General features: G+C 58.6%; 2 protein-coding genes across 8 annotated transcripts; one reads left to right on the top strand and one right to left on the bottom strand.

The window, feature by feature from the left end:
* The first annotated feature begins 7,384 nt into the window (after positions 1 to 7,384).
* Positions 7,385 to 18,548, top strand: LOC121348623 (tyrosine-protein phosphatase non-receptor type substrate 1-like). 6 transcript variants are annotated; one of them, XM_041458357.1, is made up of 9 exons: positions 7,385 to 7,540; positions 13,832 to 14,191; positions 14,371 to 14,682; positions 14,810 to 15,157; positions 15,442 to 15,537; positions 15,952 to 15,973; positions 16,371 to 16,410; positions 17,074 to 17,321; positions 17,441 to 18,548. In XM_041458357.1, the coding sequence occupies exons 1-9, from the start codon at positions 7,468 to 7,470 to the stop codon at positions 17,643 to 17,645; spliced, it is 1,704 nt and encodes a 567-aa protein (XP_041314291.1). In that variant the 5' UTR covers positions 7,385 to 7,467; the 3' UTR covers positions 17,646 to 18,548. The 6 variants fall into 6 exon arrangements, with proteins under 6 accessions (XP_041314291.1, XP_041314289.1, XP_041314290.1 ...); XM_041458355.1 differs by having other exon boundaries at positions 15,949 to 15,973; XM_041458356.1 differs by having other exon boundaries at positions 15,439 to 15,537.
* A 953-nt stretch (positions 18,549 to 19,501) lies between these two features.
* On the bottom strand, positions 19,502 to 23,909 carry PDYN (prodynorphin). Of its 2 annotated transcripts, none has more exons than XM_041458330.1 (4): positions 23,893 to 23,909; positions 21,713 to 21,771; positions 20,903 to 21,050; positions 19,502 to 20,651 (listed from the first exon to the last, which is right to left on the bottom strand). In XM_041458330.1, exons 2-4 carry the CDS (start codon positions 21,730 to 21,732, stop codon positions 20,085 to 20,087), a joined length of 735 nt encoding a protein of 244 aa, XP_041314264.1. In that variant the 5' UTR covers positions 21,733 to 21,771; positions 23,893 to 23,909; the 3' UTR covers positions 19,502 to 20,084. The 2 variants fall into 2 exon arrangements, with proteins under 2 accessions (XP_041314264.1, XP_041314263.1); XM_041458329.1 differs by lacking the exon at positions 23,893 to 23,909 and adding an exon at positions 22,763 to 23,102.
* Positions 23,910 to 25,063: the final 1,154 nt, after the last annotated feature.

Here is a 25,063-nt window from a genome sequence, read left to right as displayed (position 1 = left end):
AATTTTGTTGCCTTTCAATTAAAAAAAAAAAAAAAAAAAAAAAAAAAAGAAAGGACAGACCAACAGAAACCCCACAGAGAAGCATTTTTCTTCATCCAGCCTCCAGCAGCAGGGCCAGAATAACCCCAGCCCCACAGAGATGAGAGCATTGAGTCTCAACAGGGCCAAAATAAAGAGCCAACAGGTCCAGAATGTGGCTCCTGAGCCTTGGGGTTGCTATGGGGACAACATGGGGACAGTGACACAGGGACAGCCTGGCAGAAGGGCTGGGGATGCCCTGAGGATTGGTCAGCATCCTCTTCCAAGGGCTGCCTGTTCCAGGGGGTGCAGCCCCCCTGCATCCCAGCAGTCGTGCCACTCCCACCGTGAGGCGTTGGATCCAGCACTTTCACAAATGGCCCATGAAGCCCCCACTGCTGCACATACCACCTTCCTTTGCAGTAAAGAGTGACACGGGGTCCTACCAGGTCCCCTGCACTTCGTGTGCCGTGTCTCAGCCCTCCACGGGGCATCCCTCGGGCCATGCCCACATGCCAGGTTCCACAGCACAAATCCCACCTCTGAGCCTGGATTTTAGCACTTCACAGCAAGGGCTCTGCCAAGCAGGAAGCAATGGGCTGAGCTGGCTGAACATGATCAATCCCCCACGTTAGCAGTTTTATTTCCAGCCGCAGCTGCCGCAGGACTCTCAGGCAGAGCAGCCTCGGTGAGCTCCAGCCGCCGGGCCGGCAGCACAGCACAGTTATCTGCTGCTGCAGCCTCGGATGCGCTTTCATGATAACGATTTGCAATCAACAAAGAGCTTGGAGAGGATGCAGAAAAAAACCCAACAACTGGCATTAGAAACTGAGATGATATCGCTCTTCCCTCGGCCGAGCTCCGCCACGGTCCTGGTGGTTCCACCAAGGGGAGATCAAGGTCTTCTCCAGCATCGCTCCGTGGGGCTGGCTGTGTGCTGGGGGATCTGGGTGCTGGCACTGCCATCACATCCCCAGGAGCCAGCACAGTGCAGAACTTCCCCCTCCAGAGGGGGGAGGGAGGCTTTAGTTCAAACAGCCCATCAATGATTAACCCCGGCTCTGAAATGTCCCTGCACGGCTGGAGCTCTCTGCCTGCACCCTGCCTGCCCTCCCCCCTGTCCCTGCCACTTCCTCCTCCACAGCATTCCTGCTCCTGGGTTGGGGCAGGGTCCCAGGGTGGGCACCAAGGCTCCCTGTGGCTCTGGAGCCCCTCAGAGCTGCGGTGAGCCCAGTCGTGCCCCATACAGACAGCACAGACATCTCCCAGTTTTGCAACCACTGGCACTAAGGGTGCAGGACTGGGGCCACCCTGTGACCCTGCTGAGCTGCCCCGAGCAGGGTCTCTCTTGTGCCCTGTCCCTGTCATCAGTTAAGGTTGGAACAGCTCCCTAAGATCATTGAGTCCAACCACTCCCCCAGCACTGCCAAGCCCACCATGCCCCAGGTGCCACATCCATGTTTTTTGAGCACTTCCAGGGATGGTCACTGCAGCTCTTCCTGTGCAGCTCAGTCCCGGGGCTGTGCACGTGTTGCAGACCCACAGCAGAGAGCAAACCCTTCTCTGGGGCAAGGGGCAGGATCCTGTTTGCCAGCCAAGGTCAGCACAGCCCTGCCAGCACTCGCAGCACCTCAGCGGGCACAGGCGCCAGCCCTGCCGGCCCTGTCCTTCCCAGCCCACACTGCCACTGTGTTTTCCCAGCCTGTCAGCAGTTTTACCCTAAAACCCCTCACTTCAGGTCAGCCAGGGCCGTTTCCAGGCCAGGCACAGGATATAAACCACCTTTCCTGCTCTGACACAGCCGTGAGGAATTCCCCCAGAGTGCGAGCGTGCTGGCTGCATTAAGGAAGCCCGGCCAATTCACCGGCTCTGCAGCACCCCACAGGGCACCACTGCCGGTGGCAGCAGCCTGGCAGCACAGCCCGGCCCTGGGATGGCTCAGCTGCCCTGTGGATACGGTCCCTGCTGTAGCCTGTGCGTTTCCCTTCCTGCTTGGTAGATGGTGGATGTTCTGGTGGTCTGACACCGGGCTCTGCTGCCTCTGCTGAAGCCCAGGGTGACAGAGTGTGAGTGCCATGAGGCACTCAGAGCATCCCTCCACCCAGCAAAGCCCAGCTGGGCAGGCAGAGCTGTATCCCTGCCTCGTCCTCCCTGGAAGTCATTTCAGAACCAGCTGATCCTGGCAGTGCTGGGGATTAATTCATGTGGCAGAGGGACACTAAAATTAAGTGGGCTGCCATTTGAAGCCCTGCTCCCTAAGGAAGGGGCAGAAGCAGGGGGTCTGGGCAGTGTGCACAGAGGGGCCTCCTCAGAAAATGCCCCATGCCAGGGAGCACCTCACCTCCACCCCACACATCCTCCCACACCAACTGCACCCCAGCGCCATAACAAAGACCTGAGAGCTGAAATAACTCAGCTGTAACTCCTAAATCACCCAATAAAAGCTTGGCTAAACAATTACAGTAGTTCCCATGAGCCCCTCATGAGGTGAGGAGCAAACCCATGCATAGCCTGCCCACAGAGCATCCTCCACAGCCTACCCCACCCTTCCCCTGGCAATCACAGCCTTAACGAGACCCCTGCAGCTCATCACCCTCTCCCATATAAGGGGGAGATGTGGTGCACCCCTTCCCCAGTGCAGGTGTTTATGGTGGTGGATGTTATGACAGGATTATGAGGAGACAGGTAGGCTACATACCCCTGCTTCTTAAATCTACTTTTAGAGGGCTGTGGGTGCCCCTTCCCTGGGTCACAGTCCATGAAAACCATGCCCACATTAACATATTGCTTGTTATAAGTTAACATGAGATAAACTAATTTAAGCTTCCCCTGTACTGCATGTCTCGGATTAAATTGGCAAGGTACCTAATGAAGCTGCAGCTCCATTTGTTGTGCTGGAAGCCCTAAATATCAGCAGTGTAATTGGTGCTCCCTGCTTCAAGAGACATTTGTGTTTCTCTCCCAGCTGAGAGCCCTCTTTGGGTGCTGACTGAAGCCTGAGGGGTGGGGGGAGGCTGTAGGATGTGTCCACCTGGATCTTGAGGTCTTGGAATTTGTTTTTGAAGCTGGAGGATGGATGGGGAGAACATGAAGCTGTATGAAGGCTGCACAGGCTTGTGGGCGCCAGAACAGACCTTGTGTGGGCCTGGTGCTCTGATGTGGTCCCACCAGGTGTTTTATTGTGGTGAGCTGTGAAAGCAGCACCTCTCGGGGGGCTGGGCTGGGAGGTGTTGGTGGCTGGGACTGGGCCAGGATGGCTCTGAGTTTCTCCAGGGTGGTGAGTCCCTGAGGCTCTGCATTTTTTGGTTTATCAAGGAATCTTTGAGGTTGGAAAAGACCTCTAGGATCATTGAGTCATTACTGTGGAGTGCTCCCATAAGTGCTGGCTGCTCGCTGGTGCTTGGGCATGGCTCTGTGCCCACAGCCCCAAAACAGCACCTCTGGATGCTGAATTTGGGGTATTTTCCAGGCTGATGTCCAAAGTATTGGTGTTTTTTTTTCTGTATCCCTAAGCTGGTTTGGATTTTGAAGCATGGACTGAGCATTTTGGGACAGCTGCTGTGTCCAGGTGTGAGGTGGCCACTCAGGCTATTGGTACTTTGCCCACTGTGCCATCCCATTGCTGGAGTGGGGACCAGGAGGGACAAAGTCCCAGGCAGAGAAAGACTGCAGTCACCTCCATCAGTGAGATGGGATTCATTAGCAGGCCCAGGATTGGCCCTGCAGGGCAGAGACTGGAACCTCTCCCAGCTCCATCCCCTGTGAATCCCCTCCAGCCAAGGGAGCCACCGCTGCTCCCGGGGGCAGTCGGGGCTGGGAGAGGATCAGACAGGCAGCTGATTAAGGCATGAAAGAACAGTCTGGGCAAAACCAGTGCTGCAGGACTTTCCACTGGGATCGCTCAGGCACGGCTGTAATTGTTCCCACTGGATGCTGCCAGGCTCTGACAAGAGATGGGGTGCTGCTGCTCTGGCTGGGGGTCCCTGTGTGTGGATGGGTCCCCACCTCCTCCCAGGGAGGGAGCAGATCCTGCAGAGCTGCCCAGCTGGGAACAAGGGAATGCAAAAGGGACATTGAGCCTGTGGTTCTGGCTGGGAATAGGGAAGGGGAGCACGTCCCTGCCTGCCCAGGGGTGGCTGAGCCTGGCCCAGCCCTGCCACACGGAGCCCGTGCCTTCCCCAAACAGTGTGATGCCAGTTCCTCACTGTGCCTCAAAGCTGTGAGAACCAACTTATTCTTGAAGAGCTCTCCAGAAACACTGCCCTGTCCCCATGTTGGCTGCTGCCCAGCTCCTGGGGCCGGGGAGAGCCGAGCTCTGGAATTCTCCCTGCCAGAGCAGGGCTTTTGAGCTGAAGCAAGGAGATGCTGCAGAGCGAGCACAGCCTGGGTGCCCGCTGGCAGCACAGAGAGCCTGGCAGCACTGCCCGCCCTGCCAAGCAGTGCTGCAGCCTCCTGCTCACCGTGGGTGTTTTGTACAGAAGGATGATGATGATGATGGCAGAGTTGCACTCCCAAAATTTTGCGTTGCCCCTCTGTCTCAGGCACACAAGGAGCCAAATGCTCCTCTCCCCCTGGTTCCCTGCCCAGTGCAGGGCAAGGGCTGCCCTGCCAGGGTGAGTCCTCCAAACCTCTCGTGTTGGAGCAGGGCCCCTGTGATGCTGAAGGGCCATGGGTAGGAGGGGAGGCAGCTGAGCCTGCCCATATGCTTCCTAATGGGGAGCAATAGCAGCTCTTCCCGGGAAGCTCGCGCCGCACCATCTGCTCTGCGCGGTACCTTCTCTTGCAGAGCTTTTTTGAGCTCTAACTTCCCTTCCCGAGCACTCTGCCGTGGCTGCTGCTTGTGTGCGGGCTGGCTCTGCTCTGTAATCGCCTCAGAACAGGTTGTCTGAACCTTCAACACTGAGCAGAACATCCCAGACAGGCTGAAGCCAACCAGGTCTCCAGGATCTGTGCTTCCACGTAAAAATAACCAGGACAGGTGGCTGTGAATGGCTGCAGTGTGTCCCTGGAATTTGCCCTCCTGCTGGGCACCCACTTGTCCTGAGGGTCTCTGCTTCTGGACCTGGGCTAGGTGGGATGCACTGCCCTTGGTGGTGTAGTTGCAGGGTTTCCACAAACCACTGCTAATCCCATGGAATATCCAGAGCTGAAAGTGACCCACAAGGATCAAGTCAAACTCCTGTCCTGGCACAGAACACCCCAAGAATCCCCTCTGTGAGGGGGGACAAGAGCATTGTCCAAATGTTTTCTGAGCTCTGGCAGGCTTGGGGCTGTGACTGGTGCCCTGGGGAGCCTGTTCCAGTGCCCAAACACCCTCTGGTAGAAGAACCTTTTCCTAATACCAACCTCAAACTTCTCTGACAGAGCTTCATGCAGTTCCCTCAAGTCTTATCGCTGGTCACCACAGAGCAGAGCTCAGCACCTTTGCTTCCTCTTGTGAGGTGCCTGTGAACTCTTGTAGTGATGTGTCCCTGTGTCCCAGCCCTGTGCAAAGAAATTATTGCTGTGTGCAAAAGGCCAAATCTAAGGGCTCCTCTGGACCCCTGCTCCTTGTTGGCCACTCTGGCCAGCTCTGTGAAGGGAAATGATGGCTGTGCTGGGCTTTCCACGACCAGTGCTGCTGGCCACAAAGTTTTTCCAGTGGGAGCAGTACTGGCCACAACCCTTGAGCGCAGCCTCCAGCTGCCAGGGAATTGCAGAGGGAGGTGGGTGCAGAAGCCTGGGAAGCTGTTCCCAGTCCCAGCAGCACTAAATTAAGGCTGGATGTGCCCCATGGGCGTAGCTGGGGCTGAGGGGGAGGCTGGCGGGGCCGGGGATGCGCAGGCGGACGCCGTGCGCAGATTGATGGTGCCAAGTCACTTCAGATATCTCGGCTGTGTTTGTGCGAGGCTCTAAATAAAACCGACAGCCCTGGCGGCTGCCTGGGGAGGGAGCGAGGGGAGGAGGGGGAGCTGGCAGCGGGTCCTCCAGTATGGCACCCAGTGCTGTCCTCGGGGACCCGGCCCAGGGTGGGATCCGTGCTGCAGGCGATGCTGGGTGGGCTGGGAGCTCCTGCTTTGCAGTGCCTACCCCATCCCTGCGAGGCCAGAGGGGACAGTGGGGAGGTGCTTGGGAGCTGCCAGCATTGCACCTAGCATCCCAGGTACCTGGCCTGGCCTGGCTGAAGCGCCCCTGGGCTGCGTGAGAAGCTGTGACAGGTGCAGGCAGTGGAGAATGTGTCCTTGCGAATCCCCTGGGAAGGGCTTTGTGTCAGGGAGAAGAAGGGCGGCGCAGGGACACAAATCCCATGGATGCTGACGCCCCGACACCCTCTTCCTCAGCCCTGCCTACCATTACAGCTGCCTTGTCCTCAGACTCTCGCTTCTCCCTGCTGCAGGCTCCCGCGGAGGGGACATCACGGGGATGTCCCCATTCTCCCAGCGTGCTGCGCAGGAATTTCCTCTCCCTCCCCATCCACGCTCTGCCTGTCTGCACTGCACCAGTGTCCCCTCCTGGCCCTGAGCCCCGTGGGTCAAGCTGACCTGTCCCTGTGGCACCGGCAGAACACCACCCGTGCCTCTGCCACGGCTTCACAGCTCGGCCCTCCGTGGTCCCTTGGGGGAGAGCACTTGGGACCCCCAAGGCCGTGTGCTGTGTGTGCCTCTGCCCCGGGCTGTCCTGGCTCAGCCCCAGGTGCTCCCGGGTGTTCAGAACCCCGAAGGCTGTGTGTCCCTGCACCCCGATCCCAGCTCGGGGATGCAGGGCTGTGTATTGTGGCCGTGCCGAAGCCGTGGCTACACCGGCAGCCTGCGGCGAGCGAGGGGACCCCCAGCCCCCATCCCTGGGGCCATGGAGCCGCCTCCCTCTGCCCCGGCCGACAGGGACTGGGCACGGCGGGGCTCCTGGCGGCTGCTCCCGGGGGTCGCCTCCCAGCCGACCTTAAGGCAGCCGCACACCGGGCTCACCGGAGGACTCTGCCCCGGGGCGGGCGGGGCTGGCTTCGCCCCCGCTACGGGGAGAAGCGGCGCTAAACCGGGGCTGCTGGGAGCCGGAGGGGGTCTGGAAGCTGGGGCCGGCTCCGTCCCTCCCCGGTACCACGGCAACGGAGGCGGCGCGGCGGCGGGGGGGAGGCGGCTCCGAGCGGCACCGGGGCACGCGCCCGCCCGGGGCCCCGCCGCGGCCCCGTCAGCGGCCCCGAGCCCGCTCCGGTGCCCACGGGCGGCGGCGGGGCCGCGGGTCCGTGTCGGTGCGTGCGTGTGCGCTGCCCGCCCGCCGCGGGGGGAGAAAGGGGGGAGCCCGGCCTCCTTCCTCATTTTGGGGCTGAGAAGAGCGATTTCCTTCGCCAGCTGCAGTTCTGCGCTTCTTGCCTTTTTTTTTTTTTTTTTTTTAATTTGTCTTATTTATCAAACCCAGCCGCCGAGCCGGGCGCGGGGCCGCGCTGTGAAGCCGCGGGCTCCGCTCCCCGCACCGATGGAGCCGCATCCCCGGGATCCCGGCCGCACCGCCTGGGCATTGCCGTGCCTGCTGCTGCTCGCCCTGCCCGGTAAGCCATGGCTTCTGCCTGCCTTCCTGCTCCTTTCCTTGCCCTATTCCCCCCTTTCCCTCCCACCCTGCTGCCCTGCTCTGCCCTCCCCTTTCTCACGCTGCTCCTCTCCTCTGCTCTGTTTTCCCCCTTTTTTCCACCCTGCTCCTGCCTCCTCTGTCCTGTTTTCCACCTTTCCCTCTCACACAGCTCCTCTCCCTGCTCTGCCCTGTTTTGCCCCTTTTCCCGCCCTGCTCCTCTCCTCTGCCCTGTTCCCCCCCGGTCTCCCTGCCCCGTTCCCCGTTTTCCCCGCTCCTCTCCTCTCCCCGCTCCCGCACCCCTCCGGTACCGACATGACGCCGCCTCTCCGCGCACGGTTGCTTTGACCTTTCCTGCGGTGACCTAGAGAGCGGCGGTGGCCGAGGGGCTCCCGCGGGCCCTTGCCCGGCGGTTCTTCCCGAACCGAACTTCAAGGCAGGCAGCCATGCCCTTTCCCAGTGAGGCAGGGAATTCGGCAGGGGCATGAAGAGGCATGTTGTTCCCACCCATTTGCGAGCACCCCCTGCCAGCTATGGGTGAGGCAAAACTCAGCAAGCAGCCCGAATTCCCACTTGGAGATGGCAGTGGAGGAGGCATGGGGAGGTTTTGGTGAGGGCTGCCTGTCTTCTCTGCCAAGAACTTGTTTTTCTTGCTGCCCTCCTGCTTCACCCCACTGTGGGCTCTCTCTCTACTCAACTGTTGGGCACTGAAGCGATGGAATTGCAACACCTCTAGGCACCCTGTGCTGTGTTAGTGCTGTGTCGCCTCAGGCTCAGGGTGCCCCAGACCTCCCACGAGCTCACGGCTCCCCCAGTCCTTTATAAAGTTGGGGGACACAGCAAAGGACCAGACAAAGTGTGCCACTCTTGGCTGTTTCCCTTGCTGGCAGTGGGAAGTCTCTCATCCCACCAGGAACGAAGCCCTGTGGTGACTGCTGCTTTCAAGGATGTTTCCTTTCTAGGGTGTTTCGTTTTGGGTGGTTTCGAAGGAATCGCTCTCCCTGCCAAGGGAGGGATGGGGTTTTTGAGGCAAACCTGCAGCAATAACGATGCATCTTCAGGAGCCTCTCGCTGCTGAGCTTTTTGCTCAATTCCAGCCCCATCCCTTCCAGCTAGATCCCACTACAAACAGCCCAGCCCAGGTTCCGCGGGGGAAACCCACATTCTCCCATGCCCATTGAAGTAGTTACCATCAAAGCTTTACTTGGGCAAAGAGTTGGATGCAAACTTGGGTAGAAAGCAAATGCTTTCAGCACAACGCTCCTTGCTTTGAGTCGCCTGATCACAACTGAGAAGTGCTGGCCCCAAACTGAAAACTCCGGCTGCTGAGAGCCAAGAAGGCTTTGGCGGTGAGCGCGGCTTCCCAGTGAGCCACTGCGATTTCCTGCGTGAAAGAATAGCTCCAGCAAACCTCCTGAACTTAATTAAATGTGGTCTTGGAGTGAGAACCCCATTTCTTTGAGCCAGCCATGGGAAAAAAACCACCCTGGGGTTTTGAAGTGGTTTGCATCCCTGATTTTAGGTGCAAACGTGCACGTCTTTTTTTTCCATATGGCGAATCCCTCCTGGGCCGTGGCTCAAACTAAGCTGAACTCCAGCAGAGTTGGCCCAGGCTCCTACTGCCGGCTGTTCTGACAGCTTCTGCAGAAGTGAAGGGGAAAAGGAAAGGTCCTGGAGGAGACCTTCCTGTGGGGCAAAGGCAGCGAGATGTGGGAAACCAAACAGCAAAGCCCCATTGAGAAACTGCGCCCTGCAGAGCCCTTCCATGCCGGTCTATCTCCACAGAGGGTTTCAGCTGTGCTTCACAGAGCCTCTTCCAAAGGGGAATTCGGTTTCCTGCTGGGGCTCTGGCTCTTGGGATGAATTTCTGCTGATGCTGGAGGAGGGGAGCTTGGAAATGGTGGCTGCGTGTGAGCTGAGGCTTCCTCTGATGTCACGGATGTGAAACACAGCGTTCACTGCAACCCTCCCTGAGCGCCCTGGGGTCTGCTTGGGGCTCAGCAGCTATCCCCAGGGCTCTCCTTGCCTTCCCTAAACAGCAGATTCCAGGCCTTTTATAGGCAGCACCTGTTAGTTTCCGCCCCTAGCAGCCCTGCTGCAGGTGAAATTCCAGCAGGATTATTTTGGGGTTGCCTTGCCCATTGGCCTGCTCCTTCAGTGAGTGACTGTGGGGCTTCGGATGCCAGTGACCAGCTGCACGTCGTTTCTGGAGCACACAGCCATCCCAGAGCTCCTCACCCAGCTCCTTCAGAGGAAAAAAATCTATTTTTACCAGGAAGCATCCAAGCAGCCTCTCCTGAATTAAACCCCAGCCTCTTGCAATCTGTTCAATATCAAATACTTCAAAAGGTGGAATATAGAAAAAAATGTGTCACCGACGTGGAAAACTTGCAGTGCAGCAAGAGCTGGGATTATTTTGCTCCCAAATTAAACTGAATAACGGGAAGGAGGCAGGCTCTGCTAGATCGTGCTCCTGCCTCTGCTCTGGGCTGGAAATGCTCTGGGTCTGCACTGCAAGGGTGCTCCCACCTACGTGGGAACTGTCAGGTGATGCTTTTCAGGGCTCTAAAACCCTTGGCTAATTCTGGAGTGTAGGATAGAACAGATTACAGGGTCAGAGCACCTAAATTCCCCATGATCTTGGGGGCAAGAGGATCATGTTCCAGTTCCTGGTGGTTTGAAATCCAAGTCTCAGGGGAAAAGTGTCATCAGGCAGCAGGGGAGAAGCAGGGGAAACAGTGAGAAATTGTCGTGTCCCATGTTTTTGTGGCCTGTAGCCTCCCAACATCCCACTCCTGGTGCTCAAGCACATCGTGAGCTGCTGGGAGGGAGCTTGGCTGGGCTCTCACTCCCACTGGGTGAGCACCTCAAAAGGGGAAGGACAGGCACGAGCTGCGTGTGAGGAGAAGCTGTGTTCAGGGAGAAAGAGGAAAGAAGCTTTGGTGGAAACTTTGCATTTTCTAACTTGTGTATTCTGGGGTTTTCTGCCAACTTCCCCTTTGTGTTTTCCCTTTGGGGTGGAGGGGTGGGGGCATTGCTCTGAGCTGCTGCAGGGGATTGGGGTCATTCTGAGCAGGAAGGGGTCAGGTTGGTCCTGGTGTGGGGTGATGGATGCAGGCAGGAAGTGGAGAAGCCAGGTCTGGCTGGGACTCCTGCTTCTCAGCCAGGAGGGATGAGCTGGTCCTTGTTGGGGTGTTCCTGCAGTAGATGGTGGCTGGAGCTTGTGTGTCAGAGATCAGAAATCCCTGAGCAGAGCTGGGTGAGGGTCTCTGAGGTAACAGAGCAGAACACATGGAAAAATACCCCAAAGCCCCATTTCAGTCCTGTGTGAGGGGCTGCCTGGAGCCTCACGGTGTCTTGAGCAGTGGAGCCTCTGGACAGGCGGCGCTGCCGGCAGCGTGAAGCCCTTTTTCCCCTCGATCCTCTGGGAGCACTGCAGTCAGGAAAGCAGGAAAGCACCTTGCATCCTATCCCTGGACGACAACATGCTCTGTGCCTGCTAATCCCTGGGCAGAGGAGGCAGGCACGCTGCTGCCCCGGTGAGGAGGGAATGTGAGCTCGGTGCTGTGGAATGCATACAGACCATCCACTTCTGGCTGCAAATCTGGACCCTGGGAGAGATCCCTGCTGCCTGCAGGGATAAATCCCTGCGGTTCCAGCAAGGCAGTGCCGTGCCAAGGTAGTGGGGAGCCCTTGCTGCACACCAGGCATGGCAGCCAACCACGGGCAGGGCACCCAGCCACACTCAGCTCGATGTCTCAGTGCTTCTGTGGATGCTTCACTGCAACCAAGAAATTAACTTTGGGGCTGAGCAGTGCCCACCCTGACACTCTTTGGTGTTGGGGTCAGCTCTGGGGCCCCAAAGCAGGCACTTCCCCAGCTCTCTCCCTCTGCACACCACGTGCCTCATGGGGAAATGGGCAGATGGAGAGAGGGAGGATGAGGAGGAGGTGCTCAGGTTGGGCTGTGTGGGGCGGTGCAGGCAGTTCTACCCGGTGCAGGGGACCCTCATGGGGGTAAGCACTCCACAGAAATTGCTTTTGCAGAGGGGAGCAGTAGTAACTCACTCATTACACGGCACAGAGTGTGTGGTGGGGGTGGCCCTGGCTTCCTGCTCCCGTGGCCACACATGGGATGTGTCCCTTGCTGTGTTGGGTGCTGCCCGCTAGTGAGCTTTGTTTGCCCAGTTTGGTGGAGCCAGTACTTGGTGTTGTGGCCCCCTGGGTACATGGAAGGGCTGGGGGTCTGGCTGGGTTGCTGGTGTGGTTGCTAGCTGGGGGTGCCAGTCTCTGCCTGTGGCAGCCTGGTCCCTGCCTGTGTCACATCCACGTGCAGTGGGTTGGCGAGAGACAGATGATGAGATGATGCTTCTGTGCTTGTGAACTTCCTCTGTGTGTTTCTCAATCATTTCTTGCAAAAGGTCTCTCAGCAGCAGGAGATGAAGAAGTTCAGGAGATGCCACAGAAGCAGATCTAGTGGTGTTTGCCCTGTGTCAGTGCTGTGTTCAGCACATGGAGTGCACAAGGCCTCTGCTCCAGGGCTGCTCCCCACAATTTGGGTGTCACCTGAGAAGCACGGGGTTGCCTTGCAGGTGCCTAGGGCACCACTGCTCAGGTGCAGGACCAAGGCTCAGAGTGAATGACTCATCTGGACGTGACACAAACCAGCTCTGTCCCTCTGTGCTTGTTTGTGGGAAAAACTTGTTCTGATGCTGAATGCTGCTGCCACGTTAACCCTGACGTGGTTTCAAAGGGAAACACCAAGGCCTGAAGGTTTTGGCTGATGATGCTGTGGACTGATGCCCTGGGCAAAAAGCCTTTAACTGGGGCAGTCTGGAGAAACTGCTCCTGGTAATTCTGGTCATAGAGATTGAGTAATTCCACAGACAGTGGAACAGTGAGAACATCTGTGGGTACAGCACATACCACTGTGAGTCAGGAGGGATTAACAGCTGCCAAAAATCAGCTCTGGTCTCTGTGACAGCCAGCTGTGGCCAGAGGGGTCAGAGCAGCTTTTCCTGCAGCAGGTCCTCCTGGGAGCGTCCAGCCAGAGATTATCCTGCTGGGTCCCAAGGGAAGCCTTGGCATGGGTTGCTGTCCTGGATTTCCCTGAAAGGAGGCTGTAGCCAGGTGGAGGTCATTCTCCTCTCCCAAATAACAAGCAACAGGACAGGAGGCTTCAAGTTGTACAGGGGAGGTTTAGGTTTAGGTTGGATATTTGGGAAAAGTTCTTCACTGAAAGGGTAAGAGAGCTGTCCAGGGCAGTGGTGGGGTCACCATCCCTGGAGGGATTTAAAAGATGTGTGGATGTAGCACTTGGGGTCGTGGTTTGGTCCGGGGCTTGGCAGTGCTGGCTTAATGGCTGGACTCAGCGATCTTAGGGCTTTTCCAGCCTAAAAGATTGTGTGATTCCATGATTCTGCTGTGAGGGATGTGGGGTGCTGCTCCCTGTGCTCCCCGTGCTGCTCAGCATTACCTGCTCAAACACAAAGATCTCTGTGTGACCGTGACACCGGTTCTGGGTGCCACAGCCACCTGTTACCTGTAGGTGGATCTTAGTGGGTCCCCCACTTCTCTCCCCATGTGGCTTAAAGAAATGTTCCATTAAGCAGTGACCAGGATTGGAATATTTTGTGAATTTGGTTGCAATAACTATATTGGCATAGGAAGCACTGACAAAATTAACCCCTGGGTAACCCATGGGTGTGTAGTGCGGGTTATCTGGGATGTTACTGTCTGTGTGTGCAGGGAGGTGTGGCACAGGTGACTGGATTAGGGACCAGTGGTATGGAGATGCTCCAAAGGCGATGTCTCCCTGTGCTTGTTGCTGAGCAGGAACAGTGCCTGCTTGGCTGGAAGTGGTGGAGGACTGGCTGTGCTCTGCTGGGATAACCAGGGCTGGGATTCCATGCAGAGATGGGACAGATTCAGGACAGAAAACGCAGTGTCACATTGGTGATGGGAGCTGGCTCTTTGGAGCACCTCATTTTGTGTGCTTCTTTCTCCTGGCTGACAAAGCCAAGTGGCTGTGGGAGGCAGCCCAGCGTGCTGGAGGCATGGGCAGCTGGGATGTGCTCCATGATTTATCCATACAGGGCACAGCACAGTCACCAAGCAAAGCTCCATCCAGCTCTGCTACCGAGCCCTGCAGGCAGAGCAATGTGCCTGTGGCCACAGCCCCTCACCTGGGGTGCTCAGCCTGTCCCAGGGCTGGGAGAACTGTCAGGAGTCTGGATGTGTGGTGCCAGGCAAGACGTGGTCTCTTTTTTCTCTAGGTGTGGATGCCCAGGGGGGTCAGGGCTTCAGTCTGCAGCAGCCCCAGGCCAAGGTGACGGTGGCAGCAGGGGAGACGCTCACCCTGAACTGCATCACGTCTGGAATTGCTGGACCAGGTCCTGTGATGTGGCTGAAGGGCTGGGGCACTGGGAACAAGACTGTCTATGACCAGAAGAAGCAGGATCCTTCCTTCCGTGTGACGAGAGCAGTGAATGGGTCTGACACAGACTTCACCATCCTCATCAGGAACATTCAGCCTGAGGACATGGGCACCTACTACTGTGTAAAGTTTGTCAAGGGGGACTCTGGTGATGATGAGGTGTTTCAGCGTGGCAATGGCACCGAGGTATCTGTGCAAGGTGAGCGGGGCTCTGGAGCAGCTCCTGATGGGAATCAGCCGGCGGGCTCTGCTCAGGGAGAGCAGGGATGGGGAAGGGGCTCAGGGCTGGTCCAGGAGAGGATCCCATGGGCCATCCCCAGGCCCAGGGCTGGGCAGGGGGCAGAGCCTGGTCTGATGGCCCCGTGCTTCTCCCCACAGCCAAACCCAGCCCCCCGCTCGTGTCTGGGCCCGAGCAGAGAGCGAGGCCGGGGGAGTCGGTGCCTTTCACCTGCACGAGCGGAGGGTTCTTTCCTGAAACGATTGGGGTGAAATGGTTCAAGAACAGGGACACCATGGGGGGTCAGCGACCCCAGGTCACCGAATGGAGGAGGAAAACCTACAACATGTCCAGCACAGCCATGGTGACCCTGCAGAAGGATGATGTCCCCTCTGAGCTCATCTGTGAGGTGCAGCACTCCACGCTGCTGGCCCCGCTGCGTGGCAGCTACCAGCTCAGCAGAGTCCTGCGAGGTGAGGGCTGGGGACTCGCGCTGGGGAGTCCTGCTGCTGTGGGGCTGGGGTCCCTGGGAGGAGGACAGGGCGCCCTGTGGGCAGCAGAGCCGTGACAGCAAACACCAGGCTCTGCCTCTCTTCCCAGTTCCCCCCAGCGTCGAAGTGCGCGCCGAGCCGAGCCCCGTTGAGGTGAACAAGACCGTGACCTTCACCTGCCTCGTGAAGGAGTTTTACCCAGCTAACGTGTCCGTTTCCTGGCTGGAGAATGGGATTGAGATAAAGGTGCAGAACATCTCCCGGCCATGGAAGCTGCCCCGGGGCTTGTTTGAGCTGAGAAGCCAGGTGGAGGTGCAAGCGACGGAGGAGAAAAACGGGTCCACGATCATCTGCACGGTGGTGCACGATGGCCAGGCCCCTGCCAACTACTCAGCCTCCCTGTGGATCTCCAACCCGGCCCCAGTGGGATTGATCGATGGGTTCCAGATGGATAAGGGTGCGTCAGAGCTGCTGGGAGGGGGTGCTTGCCAGGGTGGCTGTGTGGTGTCACCCCCTGAGGAAGCTCAAAGCCCAGTTAAAATCTGGTTGAAGGATATATCTATATATGGATATATATATCCATATCATATCAGGGGGCCGGGGGATGTGACGGTGGCAGGCACCGAGCTGTCCTCCTTGGTGCTTCTTGCATCACTGGGCCAATCTGTGTTGTGAGGCTGCAGGGACTGGGAGGTATCACGTTCTTGGGCCATGGTGACCTTTTCATTGATGTTTCAGAAGATATGCTCATCTACATCGTGGTGGGCGTGGTCTGCACCGTGCTGGCCCTGCTGGTGGCTGCGATTCTGTACCTGATCCGGACCAAGCAGATCAAGGGTAAGGGGGCCAAGTGTGGGGCAGGGAGGAGCTGCTCCCAACCCCGTTTTTCCTCTCTTTCCCATGGGTTTTACATTGCCCCATTGGACAATAACTCCTGGCAGTGCAGCTGCAGGTCCTGCCCAGTGGGGTGATGGATAGAGCTGCCCAGGTTGTTTGCAGGCTGCAGGGAAAGCTCTGGCTGGTCTAAACCGTGCCCTGCACCTCCTGTGCTCCCCCAGGAGCAGTCCTGAATGAAATTGATTGAAACTCCAGGGAATTGCAGGTGCTTGCCTCTGGGAAAAGATGTGTCCTTGTCCTTGAAATAGTCTCTGCATGTGTTCTCTGTGCCCAGGGAAATGGGGCGTTTATATTATTTCCTGAGTTCTTTTTTCCCTAATTTTTTTTCCTAATTTTTTCCTTCTCTTTCAGCAGGTAAAAGCTCACCGTCTGCTAGGTGAGTGCAAATCTCTTCTAGTCACTGAGTAACCTGTGGGAACTCTGAGCTGGACATCTCCAGTCCACAGAGTCCCTCAGGCTGGGGACAAAGCTGTATCCCCAAAACTTGTGAAAGGGAAGGCAGGAGCACAGTCTCTGCCCATCTCCCCAGCTGGCGTTCTGGGGATTTTTTGCTTGTGGTGGGGCTAAGCAGGCTGGTGGGAGCTGGTCTCTGGCCAGCAGAGAGGCAGCTGGACCAGCACAAGCCAATGCTCAGGACCTGGTGGCCTGCTCAGGTCTTGCTGGGTGCAGCTGCAAGGACCTTGGCTTGCATCTGACCTCCCCAGCTGCTCCATCACCAGGGAAAGGGCAACAGGACCCTCCGTCTATCTGACTGTTTTTATCCCTCCTTCCAGGTTACATGAGCCAGAGAAGAGCAGCGAGGCCACAACCCAGGTGGGTCATCCTGGGACTGGGGAGGGAGAGTAGCCGGGAGCCACTGGAGATGGGAGTGGAGAGTGGTGGTTCTCCATGAAACATCTCAGTGTCGCCACTCTGTGGCTGGAGGTGGAAGAGAGGATGCCCCAGGAAGAGGATAGCCACTTCCCAGAATCTTTTCTGCCTTCACCCTCCCTCCTCCTCCTCCTTTTTCTCCTTCTCCTTCTCCTCCCAGTAAAGTCTGGGTTGGTGCTGCCTGGAGAGCCAGCTGTGCAATAGCCAGCCAGGCTATTTGTGGAGTTATTTTGCATTTGGTGACGCAGCTATGAGCGAAGTCGTGATCAACAGCAATCTGTCCATCCCACCCAGGCTCTGCCAGCTCCCGCGTGGGCATCACTGGGCAGTCTGGCCCTGCTGGGATGGAGTGATGGAGTGGCTTCAGTGACAGCTCTGGAATTGTGGCAGTGGTTTTGAAGCCAGAGCAGGGTGACAGGGTGGCTCACAAAGTGAAGCTGTAGCGGGGGGTAGAGCATGGCTTCAGGGTGGTGGCTGCTGGCATTGTTCCCCCATACAAGCAAGGCTGAGGTGCCCCAGGCCGAGCTGCAGTGGGATTGACTCCAGAGCAGGGCTGTGGGTACAGGGGCATCTTCCCAGAGGAGGAACTCTTGGTGCCTCACACAGGAATCCGACCCCAACCTGACCTACGCGGACCTGAACTTCGACAAGGAGAGGAAGAGCATCCGGCGGATGGTGGAGATGAGCCAGCAGTCGGAGTACGCCTGCATCCAGACCAACCAGGCGCCCAACGGCGACGACAACCTCACCTACGCCGACCTGGACATGGTGCACCTCAGCAAGGCGCCCAAGCGGCCGGCCCCGCGCCCCGAGGAGGCTGGCTCTGAGTATGCCAGCGTCCAGATCACCAGGAAGTGAGCAGTGGCTGCTGGGAGCCCCTGTCCTGCTGGGAGCAGCTCTGCTCCTCCCTGAGACTGTTCTCTTGGAAGCACCGGGAGCGATGTGACAATGCGCTGCGGTACCTGTCTTTTAGGATGGAAATGGAGCCCGCAGTACTTGTGGGGGTCTTCTCCCATCCAGAGAGACGTGACTTTTGGGGGCAGTTTGGTCCTGGGGCCGCCAGCTCCATCCCTTCAGGACCCCCATCAAGGGTTGCTCAACCTCAGTGTGCCGGGTTTGCCCGCAAGCAGATTCAGCCAGCGGAGCAGCAGCTCCTTGGGAAGCTCCAGCTGGGCTGAGGGGACAGGTACAGTGCCTCCACACCAGCTCTCATGGGGATGCCACTGCCTGGCCCACAGGCTCCCCAGGACCAGCAGGGCCCCCACACTGCCTTCTGGGGCTCTGCCACCACGCCTGGACACCAAACTCTGGCTTTAAAGGAAGGACCGAAGTGTCCGCCTCTCTTCCCAAGTGTCCCTTCTGCGGGACCTCTGTCTCGCCACAGGCCAAGAGGCTGGAAGGCCACTGAGCCGAGGCCCTGCCCTGCCGTCCAGGAGAGCTCCAGGTCTGGCTCCCCAGCACCGAGCATCTTCCTCATCATCATCATCTTCCTGTGCACAGCCTTGCCCTGCACTGGGACCCACCAGCGCTGCCCCAGGCTTGTACAAAGCGTGCGAGGGCCCCCCCAGCCTGGCTCCCCCCCGGGAGCTCCCCGCAGGTACCGTGTAACATGTTTTGACTGTTTGACATGTAACTGTTAATTTTTAGAGCTGAAACCCCCAATGTTTTGTGTTGTACGTGGGTGTACTTCTGTGTACTTAACACTAGAATAAGATGTGCAAAATTAAGACCGAGGCCTCAGTAAAGAATCCCCCAAACCCTGCAGAGTTTATAAGAGACTTATATGCTCCCCCCCACCCCAGCTCTGTCTTGGGGGCCTGGCAGGCTCCCCCCAGCCCACCCATGGGGACAAATGTCTTCCATGTGCCCCCTACCTGGGCCACCGTGTGGACTCTCACCCTTCGTTGGCTCCTGCAGCAGTGGAAATGCAGGGGGCTTGGGGGCACCTGGGGTCCTTGGGGGTGCTTTGGGAGCAATGTGACTGCTTGTACAGACTTTTTTTTTTTTTTTTTTTGGGTTTTTTTTTTCTTTTTGCTTGCAAGATATTTTTATAATAAAAGTGAAAAGTCCTGTGCTGCTCCCGCACATCAGTGTGTCCCTGTGCTCGGGGGGGTCACCTTGGGGCTGCAGGGTGGGGTTGGGGCTCTGTGTGCCCTGCAGGGAGGAGAGGAGGGCTCATCCTGCACGGCCGTGTCGTGTGCTCTGGAGGGAGGGAAGAGGAAGGCAGGAGGTCAAGGCTGGGGTGAGGGCTGGGGTGCTGGTTCCCTGGGCACCATGAGGGAGGGGAGCAGTGCACCCCATGGGCAGGGACTGAGCAGGGGCTGGCCTGCTGCATCTTTAGGTGCAGGGAGCTGAGCTGGAGCTGGGGTGCCCACACTGCTGTGCAGGCAGGCTGGTGCTGGCTCCAGCCCGTGCTGTGAGTGAGCTGAGTGTTCCAGTGCTCTGCAATCACCTCCCCCCTTTCTCAACCTGGAGCTGGTGCCGGGGCTGTGTCTGGGGCATGAACTGTGTCTCACCAGAGCCAGGAACTGCCCTGTGGGGCTACACAGACACTCAAAAGGGAAGGTGCTGCCCAGGCTGGGCTTTCTCAGCACCGAGCTTCTGCTGGAGGGGTCACATATGAGGAAAGGGACAGTTTGCCCCTGCTCTCAGCACAACTGCTCCTTCCCAGCTGGGGCAGCAGCTGTGATTCCCAAAGGAGCCTCCCCTGCCTGCTCCTGCAGGAGGTACCTTGCCAGCACCCTACACACCCCTGTAGCAGGCTGAGCATGCCTGCCCTGCCCTTGCTCAGCTGAGATGGCCCTGTCACCCTCAGGATGTGGCCCCAGAGGTGCGTGGGTTCCCACATTCCTTTTGGCACCCATGCCACTGGAAGGATACCATCGTGTGCTGCCTGCAGGTGTCACAGCCCTCACCCCTGGCCCATCTGAGCACCCCAGTTTGGGGTGCTTGGTCTGCCCTGCAGAGCACGCTCAGCACCCAGCATGGCTTCAGCTTCGTTGGCATCTGCCTTTTATTGACTGCGCGGGGGAGTTGGGTGTTGGGGCATGGGGCTGACCCTGCCTCTAGAGTCGCTCTTGGAGGGGAGCCCAGGGGCACCAGGTGGGTGCTGGGGTTGGTGGGACACTGTGAGAGGCTGGGGAGGGGAATGGGGGCTGAGCTCAGCAGTGCTTGAGCACCTGGTGATGGTGCTGTGGCTCCACCAGCCACCTCTGCCTGTGGCCACGGCAGCCACCTCCCCGATCCTGCCCTGGCTCATCCTCCCTAGGGCTCGGAGCCCCCTGCCCTGTACCTCAACTGTGGTGGTTCCAGACTCTGCTGTGCTCCGGCAGCCACGGGAGGATGGAGGATCTGTGTCCCCAGCAATACACCCCCGGGAACCCTGGGCTGGGCCACAGCCACACCGCCAGCAGCCGGAGGAGCGGCACTGTCCCCTCCGTGCGCAGGATGGGCAGGTGAACCACAGAGGGACAACGGGATGGAACTCATGGTGCCCTGAGGGAACGAGGCAAGGGTGACACCAGCCACAGCGGGCTGGGCAGGGGACAGGGCTGGGGGCGATGGCACAGTGGGAGTGGCAGTGTGGGGACCGTGGTGCTGCCGTCGCACGCCCGGCTCTATAGGTCTGACACCTCCCCTGAGTAGGCGCTGGGATCCTCGTCCGAGCGGGTGGTCACCTTGAACTGCCGCCGCAGGAAGGCCCCGTAGCGCTTCTGATTGTCCCACTTGAGCTTGGGCCGGATGCGGCGCAGGAAGCCCCCGTAGCGCTTGTGCAGCTGCGCCAGCCCCGGCCCCTCGGCCTCGGCCCCCGTGGGCTCTTCGTCCCCGTCCCCTGCCGGCCCCGGGTAGTCCTCGGGGGCCGCTCGCTCGCCCGGCTTGCGGCTGAAGGCCCCGGACTTCTTGCTGAGGCCGCCCTTGCCGTGAGCGTTCTCGCGGAGCAGGGACAGCAGCTTCGCCTTGGACATCATCTTCATGAAGCCGCCGTAGCGCTTGGCCGGCGCCGGCGGCAGCTCTGCAGGGCCCAGAGCCTGCTCCGGCTGCGCCTCATCCTCCTCCGCCTCCGGTGGGGACGGGTCTGTCCCCTCGGCCAGGGCCACCAGCGGGGCCAGGAGCGCCAGCGCCTTCCTGCACATCTCCCACTCGGGGCCGGGTGACAAGGAGCCCTGGCATTCCCACAGGCACATCTGTAAGACAGCGGCCGCCGCGGCCCCAGGTGCTCGGGGTGAGCCCCTGCCTTCCTCCCCCCCGCCCCAAGCCCGGGGGTCCGTGCCCACCGTGCTGCTCAGCTCGGTGAGAAGCTGAAGTTTGCACAACCCCAGCACGCTGGGGTGCCCGTGACCATCACACCAGGTGCCACCCAGCTCTGCCACCCTGCTCCCGTGACACTCCACTGCTGTGGCTCCCTGGCTCACATCCGTGTGAGGCCAGCACTCACCAGGGGCTGGACGCTGCTCTCGGCACCGCGGGTCTGGGCTGTGCAGAGGGAGCACTGCGTGACACAGTCAGCAGATGCCACCGCAGACAGGGACAGGCAGAGTGTCAGTGCCAATGCCCACCGTGCCATCTCGCCCTGCAGACGCTGCCTGGAGAGGGGAAGACACAGCACAGAGCCTGTCACCATCCCTGTGCCAGCTCTGCGGGGCCATCACCACTCCACAGGGATTGGGCACCTACCACCTCCATGTGTGAGCTGCTGCTGGGATCATACACAGGGACCTGTGCCTGTGCCCATTCCCACATGACTCACCTCTGGGTGCTGCTCCCAGCAAGGACACCACAAGACACCCCTTACCCTGGCTGCAGCCTGGTCCTTGGCACACACACAGAGCCACAGCCAGTCCCTGGTGGCCACCAAGTCACTGTGGGCAGGACCACTATTGCACCTCATATCTCATCTCATCTCATCTCAGTTCCACCCCATCTATCCTCTCCATCTCTTACTATACCGTTAGAAAGAAAAGTCCCTTTTTTCCCCAGCACTGGGTTTCTCTGTGATTGCCACGTCTGCATGGCGCAGGCAGATGAATCACCCAGCTCTTTCCCTTGGCCTTGGGGAAAAGAACCACAGCAAGCAGAGCTGCGGTAGCAAGTGCATGGGGTGATGGCATGGCCCAGTGTGGACTCATCCCAGGCTGCTGTACCCCACACCAGGGCAGCCTCATCTCCCCTCCCTCTCACCCACCAAGTCTGCTGGGCTGGTGCATCAGGAGAGGAAGAAAAAGGAGGACTCTGGGTTCAAGCCTACCTGCAGACCATCATCGCCATCCTCCAGACGTTTGAGAGCCGTGATGGAGCCTCTGGCCTCTGCGGATGGACGAGGACACTGCTCAGCTGGGAGAGGGGCTCTGCAGGTGGCAGTGCTAAACCTGACCCTGGGTGAGGCTGGAGGGGCCACTGCCAACCCCAGCTGCAGTGCCACAGGATCACCGTGCCACTAGGACCATGATAGCCCTGGAGTAAGATTCAGCCCCAAAGGGGTGCACTGGCTGCAAACCCCTGCCTGCCTCCATTGCTGCTTTTATCTAAGGTGGGTAAGGCATGACCCAGAGGGATCTGTTACACATTAATGACGCATATTAGAGACTATTGTGCTCTCCAGCAGTAGCAGCTAATGTACTGTAATTGGTACTGATGAAGAATTGTTAATGCCACAGTATTAATTCATGCTAGATTAAAATTTAATTTGAATTATCTGCACCATCCTGTGTCGAGCTGTCTGCATTCCTTGGCTGCACAGCCACCAGCTCTGTGAATCCTCCCAGTGCCCTGGCAGTGTGGCAGGGAACAGGATGGCAGCTGCCCAGGATGGCAGGGGCACGGTGGGACCTCAGCCAGCCCTCGCTACTGAGACAGGGGACAGTCCCTTATTGCATCAGGGCCACCGAGACCGCGCCGAGGAGCGAGGACATGCCAGCCGCACAGGTAGGTGCCAGCTGCAGCACTAGGGGGAATGAAGCTCCCGAAAAGAGCTGATAACTGCTTCACAGGAGCCCCACCGGGAACCTTTTCTTTCCCTTTCTCCACCCACTTTCCCTCCCTTGCTCCTCCGCTGCCGGTATCCCCGTGGGTGCCGCTAGAGCAGCACGCAGGGACGGCACCGGGAATGTTCCCATGCTGGGAACAGCTGCTGGTTTGTCTGACACGGCACAGTTCGGACCTCTGGCATTCCAGACACGGTGTGTCCCATCCCTGTCACCCTACTGCCAGCTGAGGATTTCATGGCACTCAGGGGAGCTGCAGTTCTCTGAGCACGGCGTGGCCAAGGACACCCTGGGACACCCCACTGCAAATGTACCATGTTCAGGTGGTGCCACAAATGTCCCAGCAGTGCTCTGCCTGCTCCTGAAGGTGGGATAAGGAGGATTGGCAAAACGGGAGCAGGAAAAGGGGAAGAAAACAAAGGGGTTTGGACAAAAGAGGAAAGAAGCAGGGTGGAGGAAAAAGCGAAAATACAAAGGGAGGAAAAAGAAAAGCAGAGTTTGAGCTCAATCCTGTTTTACCTGGAGGAGCCCAAGGCTCCAGAGCCATCCCTCCTGCAGGAACACCTTGGAAGGATTGTGGCAGAGTCTGGCAATGCCAGCATTGAGTCCCAGCCTCTGTGGCCACTCTCAGCACATTCTGCCTGTGCCAGGTGCCTGCCGGTGTCCCTTCCTCCCCTATCCCATTTCCACTTGAGTCTTCAAATACCAGACTTTGCTTTGGAAAACCCCCAAGCTGCATCCATGCACCCCAGGGGCCAATTACAGACCTGGTGACCCAAGGGATGAGGAATCAGGACTGTGTGTGCCAGACAGCAGAGACTGACCCCATCCTGACTAACCTGTGATTATACCTAATGAAGGATGTGAACAGCTCTCCCAGACTGAGCAGATCCCTCCTCCCACACAGGTCCAACTCCACAGGTTTTGATCCTGCACATAGTTCTGGTGGAGAAGAACAATCAACCTTCCAACATCTCCTTTCCTCACCTCCAAACATTTCCTGGAAACACCATCAGGACAAGGCTTCTCAAAAAAGCTGGTAACTTTTGGAATATAATCACTCAAGCACTGCAGCCACACTGCTGCTTGAGCCAAGAAGAGGGAGAGAGAACCCCCCATCCTCTCTGCCCACTCCCTTTTACCCCTCAAAGCCCTGGGTGATTCTGCTGTCAGGTTGGCAGGCACAGCATCAGCACGGAAATGAACCCCAGCAGAGTTCTGGACAGCTGCTCATGGGCTCTGAAACCACTCAAGGGAGGTTTCAGAGGACAAGAGGGACCTGCAGCCATGTGAAGCTCCCCAAAATAACACAAGTCCAACCACAAGCCACTTTCAGCAGTGCTGCTCAGGAGGTGTTCTTAAACTGTTGCTTTTTGGGGAGCAAGAGCGATCCCCTGATTGTGCCCACGCCATGGAAGGGGGATGACAACCCCGGCAGCCCTACCTGCCGCTGCTCCCCGTCCCGCCGAGCACCCGCTTCGCCAAGTCAGGACGGGTCGTGGCTGATGGGTGTCCCTCCACGGGCGTCAGGCTGCGCCAGTCATCGGTGGCAAGGCCACACTGGCAGGTGGCCCCACGGTGCTGCCCGGGTTGTCCACCGGACTCGCCGCCGGCTGCCTCTCACCCCGCTTTTATGGCCACGGAGTCTCCTCCTGCGGCGGGGCCCGGCTGTGCGCGGCGGCAGAGCCAATCGGGGCGAGGGAAGCTGTGAATAATCAGCCCCGCAGCATCCCCGCCACCTCCCGAGCAGGCTCGCCCGCACCGCCGAGGCCTCCCCGCAGCCCCCGGCCGCCCCGGGAATCGGGGTGCACATCCCACCACTGCGGCTGCAGCACTTGGAGACACCCGAGTGCCCAGCCTCGGTCCTCGGGGCCGAAACGCGTGCCCCAAACAAGGAAGGTGGCAGAGGACTGGGATGGGGTCTGTCCGTCTTCCCACACAGCTGTGTCCCAGAGGGGTTTGGCTGCTGGGATGTGAATCCCCTGGACACCGAATTCAAATCGTGTCCAAGAAGGGTGCAGGGGGAAAAGGTGAATCCCTGACCTTCTCTCACCCTGCTCCCCAGGCTGGGGAGAGGCACATCCTCGTGGAGAGGCTGGGGAGAGAAGTGAGCCCATCCAAAGCTGCTAGGAAGGGAGAGAGGGTCTTCATGCCCCGGGAAAGGGATGTCCCAACCCACCCAGCCTGGCTGCTGTCAGGTGAAAAAGCCTTTGCATAAAACCCCCCAACCTCTGCAATGCCAGGGCTCAGAGCCCAGCTCCACATCTCCCTGAACCTCCTCCTCATGAGGGCAAACACAGATGAGCCAAAGAGGCAGGGGGAGATGGATGGAGGGAAAAAGATGCCCCCACTTTCCCCACTCAGCCCTGATTCCTGTTCTCACACATTTCCAAGTCTGATTTGGGGATAAAGGAGAACAGCACTGGGGCAATGACAGGCAATCCCTGAGCCCCTGCACCTCTGTCCCACTGTCACAACAGACATGTGGGATGAGGGTCCAAGGTGCAGACCCCACAGGACATCCTGCACCGTCCCCCACACCCCGGTGGGTGCAGACACATCCCCTGCGTCGCTGGCAGTGCAGCCAGTCCTCTTGCCTTGAAGATGGAGCTATT

Source organism: Pyrgilauda ruficollis, unplaced genomic scaffold (assembly GCF_017590135.1).
Source record: "Pyrgilauda ruficollis isolate IOZ18807 unplaced genomic scaffold, ASM1759013v1 scaffold127, whole genome shotgun sequence".
NCBI lineage: Eukaryota > Metazoa > Chordata > Aves > Passeriformes > Passeridae > Pyrgilauda > Pyrgilauda ruficollis.
The sequence above is the reverse complement of the archived record's forward strand: the minus strand, read 5'-3'. Positions and strand labels throughout refer to the sequence as shown.

Bases quoted from the DNA above. Each gene is read 5' to 3' on its own strand.
- LOC121348623 (XM_041458354.1), top strand. From the start codon at position 7,468: ATGGAGCCGCATCCCCGGGATCCCGGCCGCACCGCCTGGGCATTGCCG. The intron at 7,541-13,831 runs GTAAGCCATGGC...TTTTTTCTCTAG, and splicing joins GCTGCTGCTCGCCCTGCCCG to GTGTGGATGCCCAGGGGGGT. The intron at 16,411-17,073 runs GTGGGTCATCCT...TGCCTCACACAG, and splicing joins GCAGCGAGGCCACAACCCAG to GAATCCGACCCCAACCTGAC.
- PDYN (XM_041458329.1), bottom strand. The intron at 21,051-21,712 runs GTAGGCTTGAAC...TCCCCTCTCCAG, and splicing joins ATGGCGATGATGGTCTGCAG to GCAGCGTCTGCAGGGCGAGA. The intron at 20,652-20,902 runs GTGAGTGCTGGC...GCTGTCTTACAG, and splicing joins AGAGCAGCGTCCAGCCCCTG to ATGTGCCTGTGGGAATGCCA.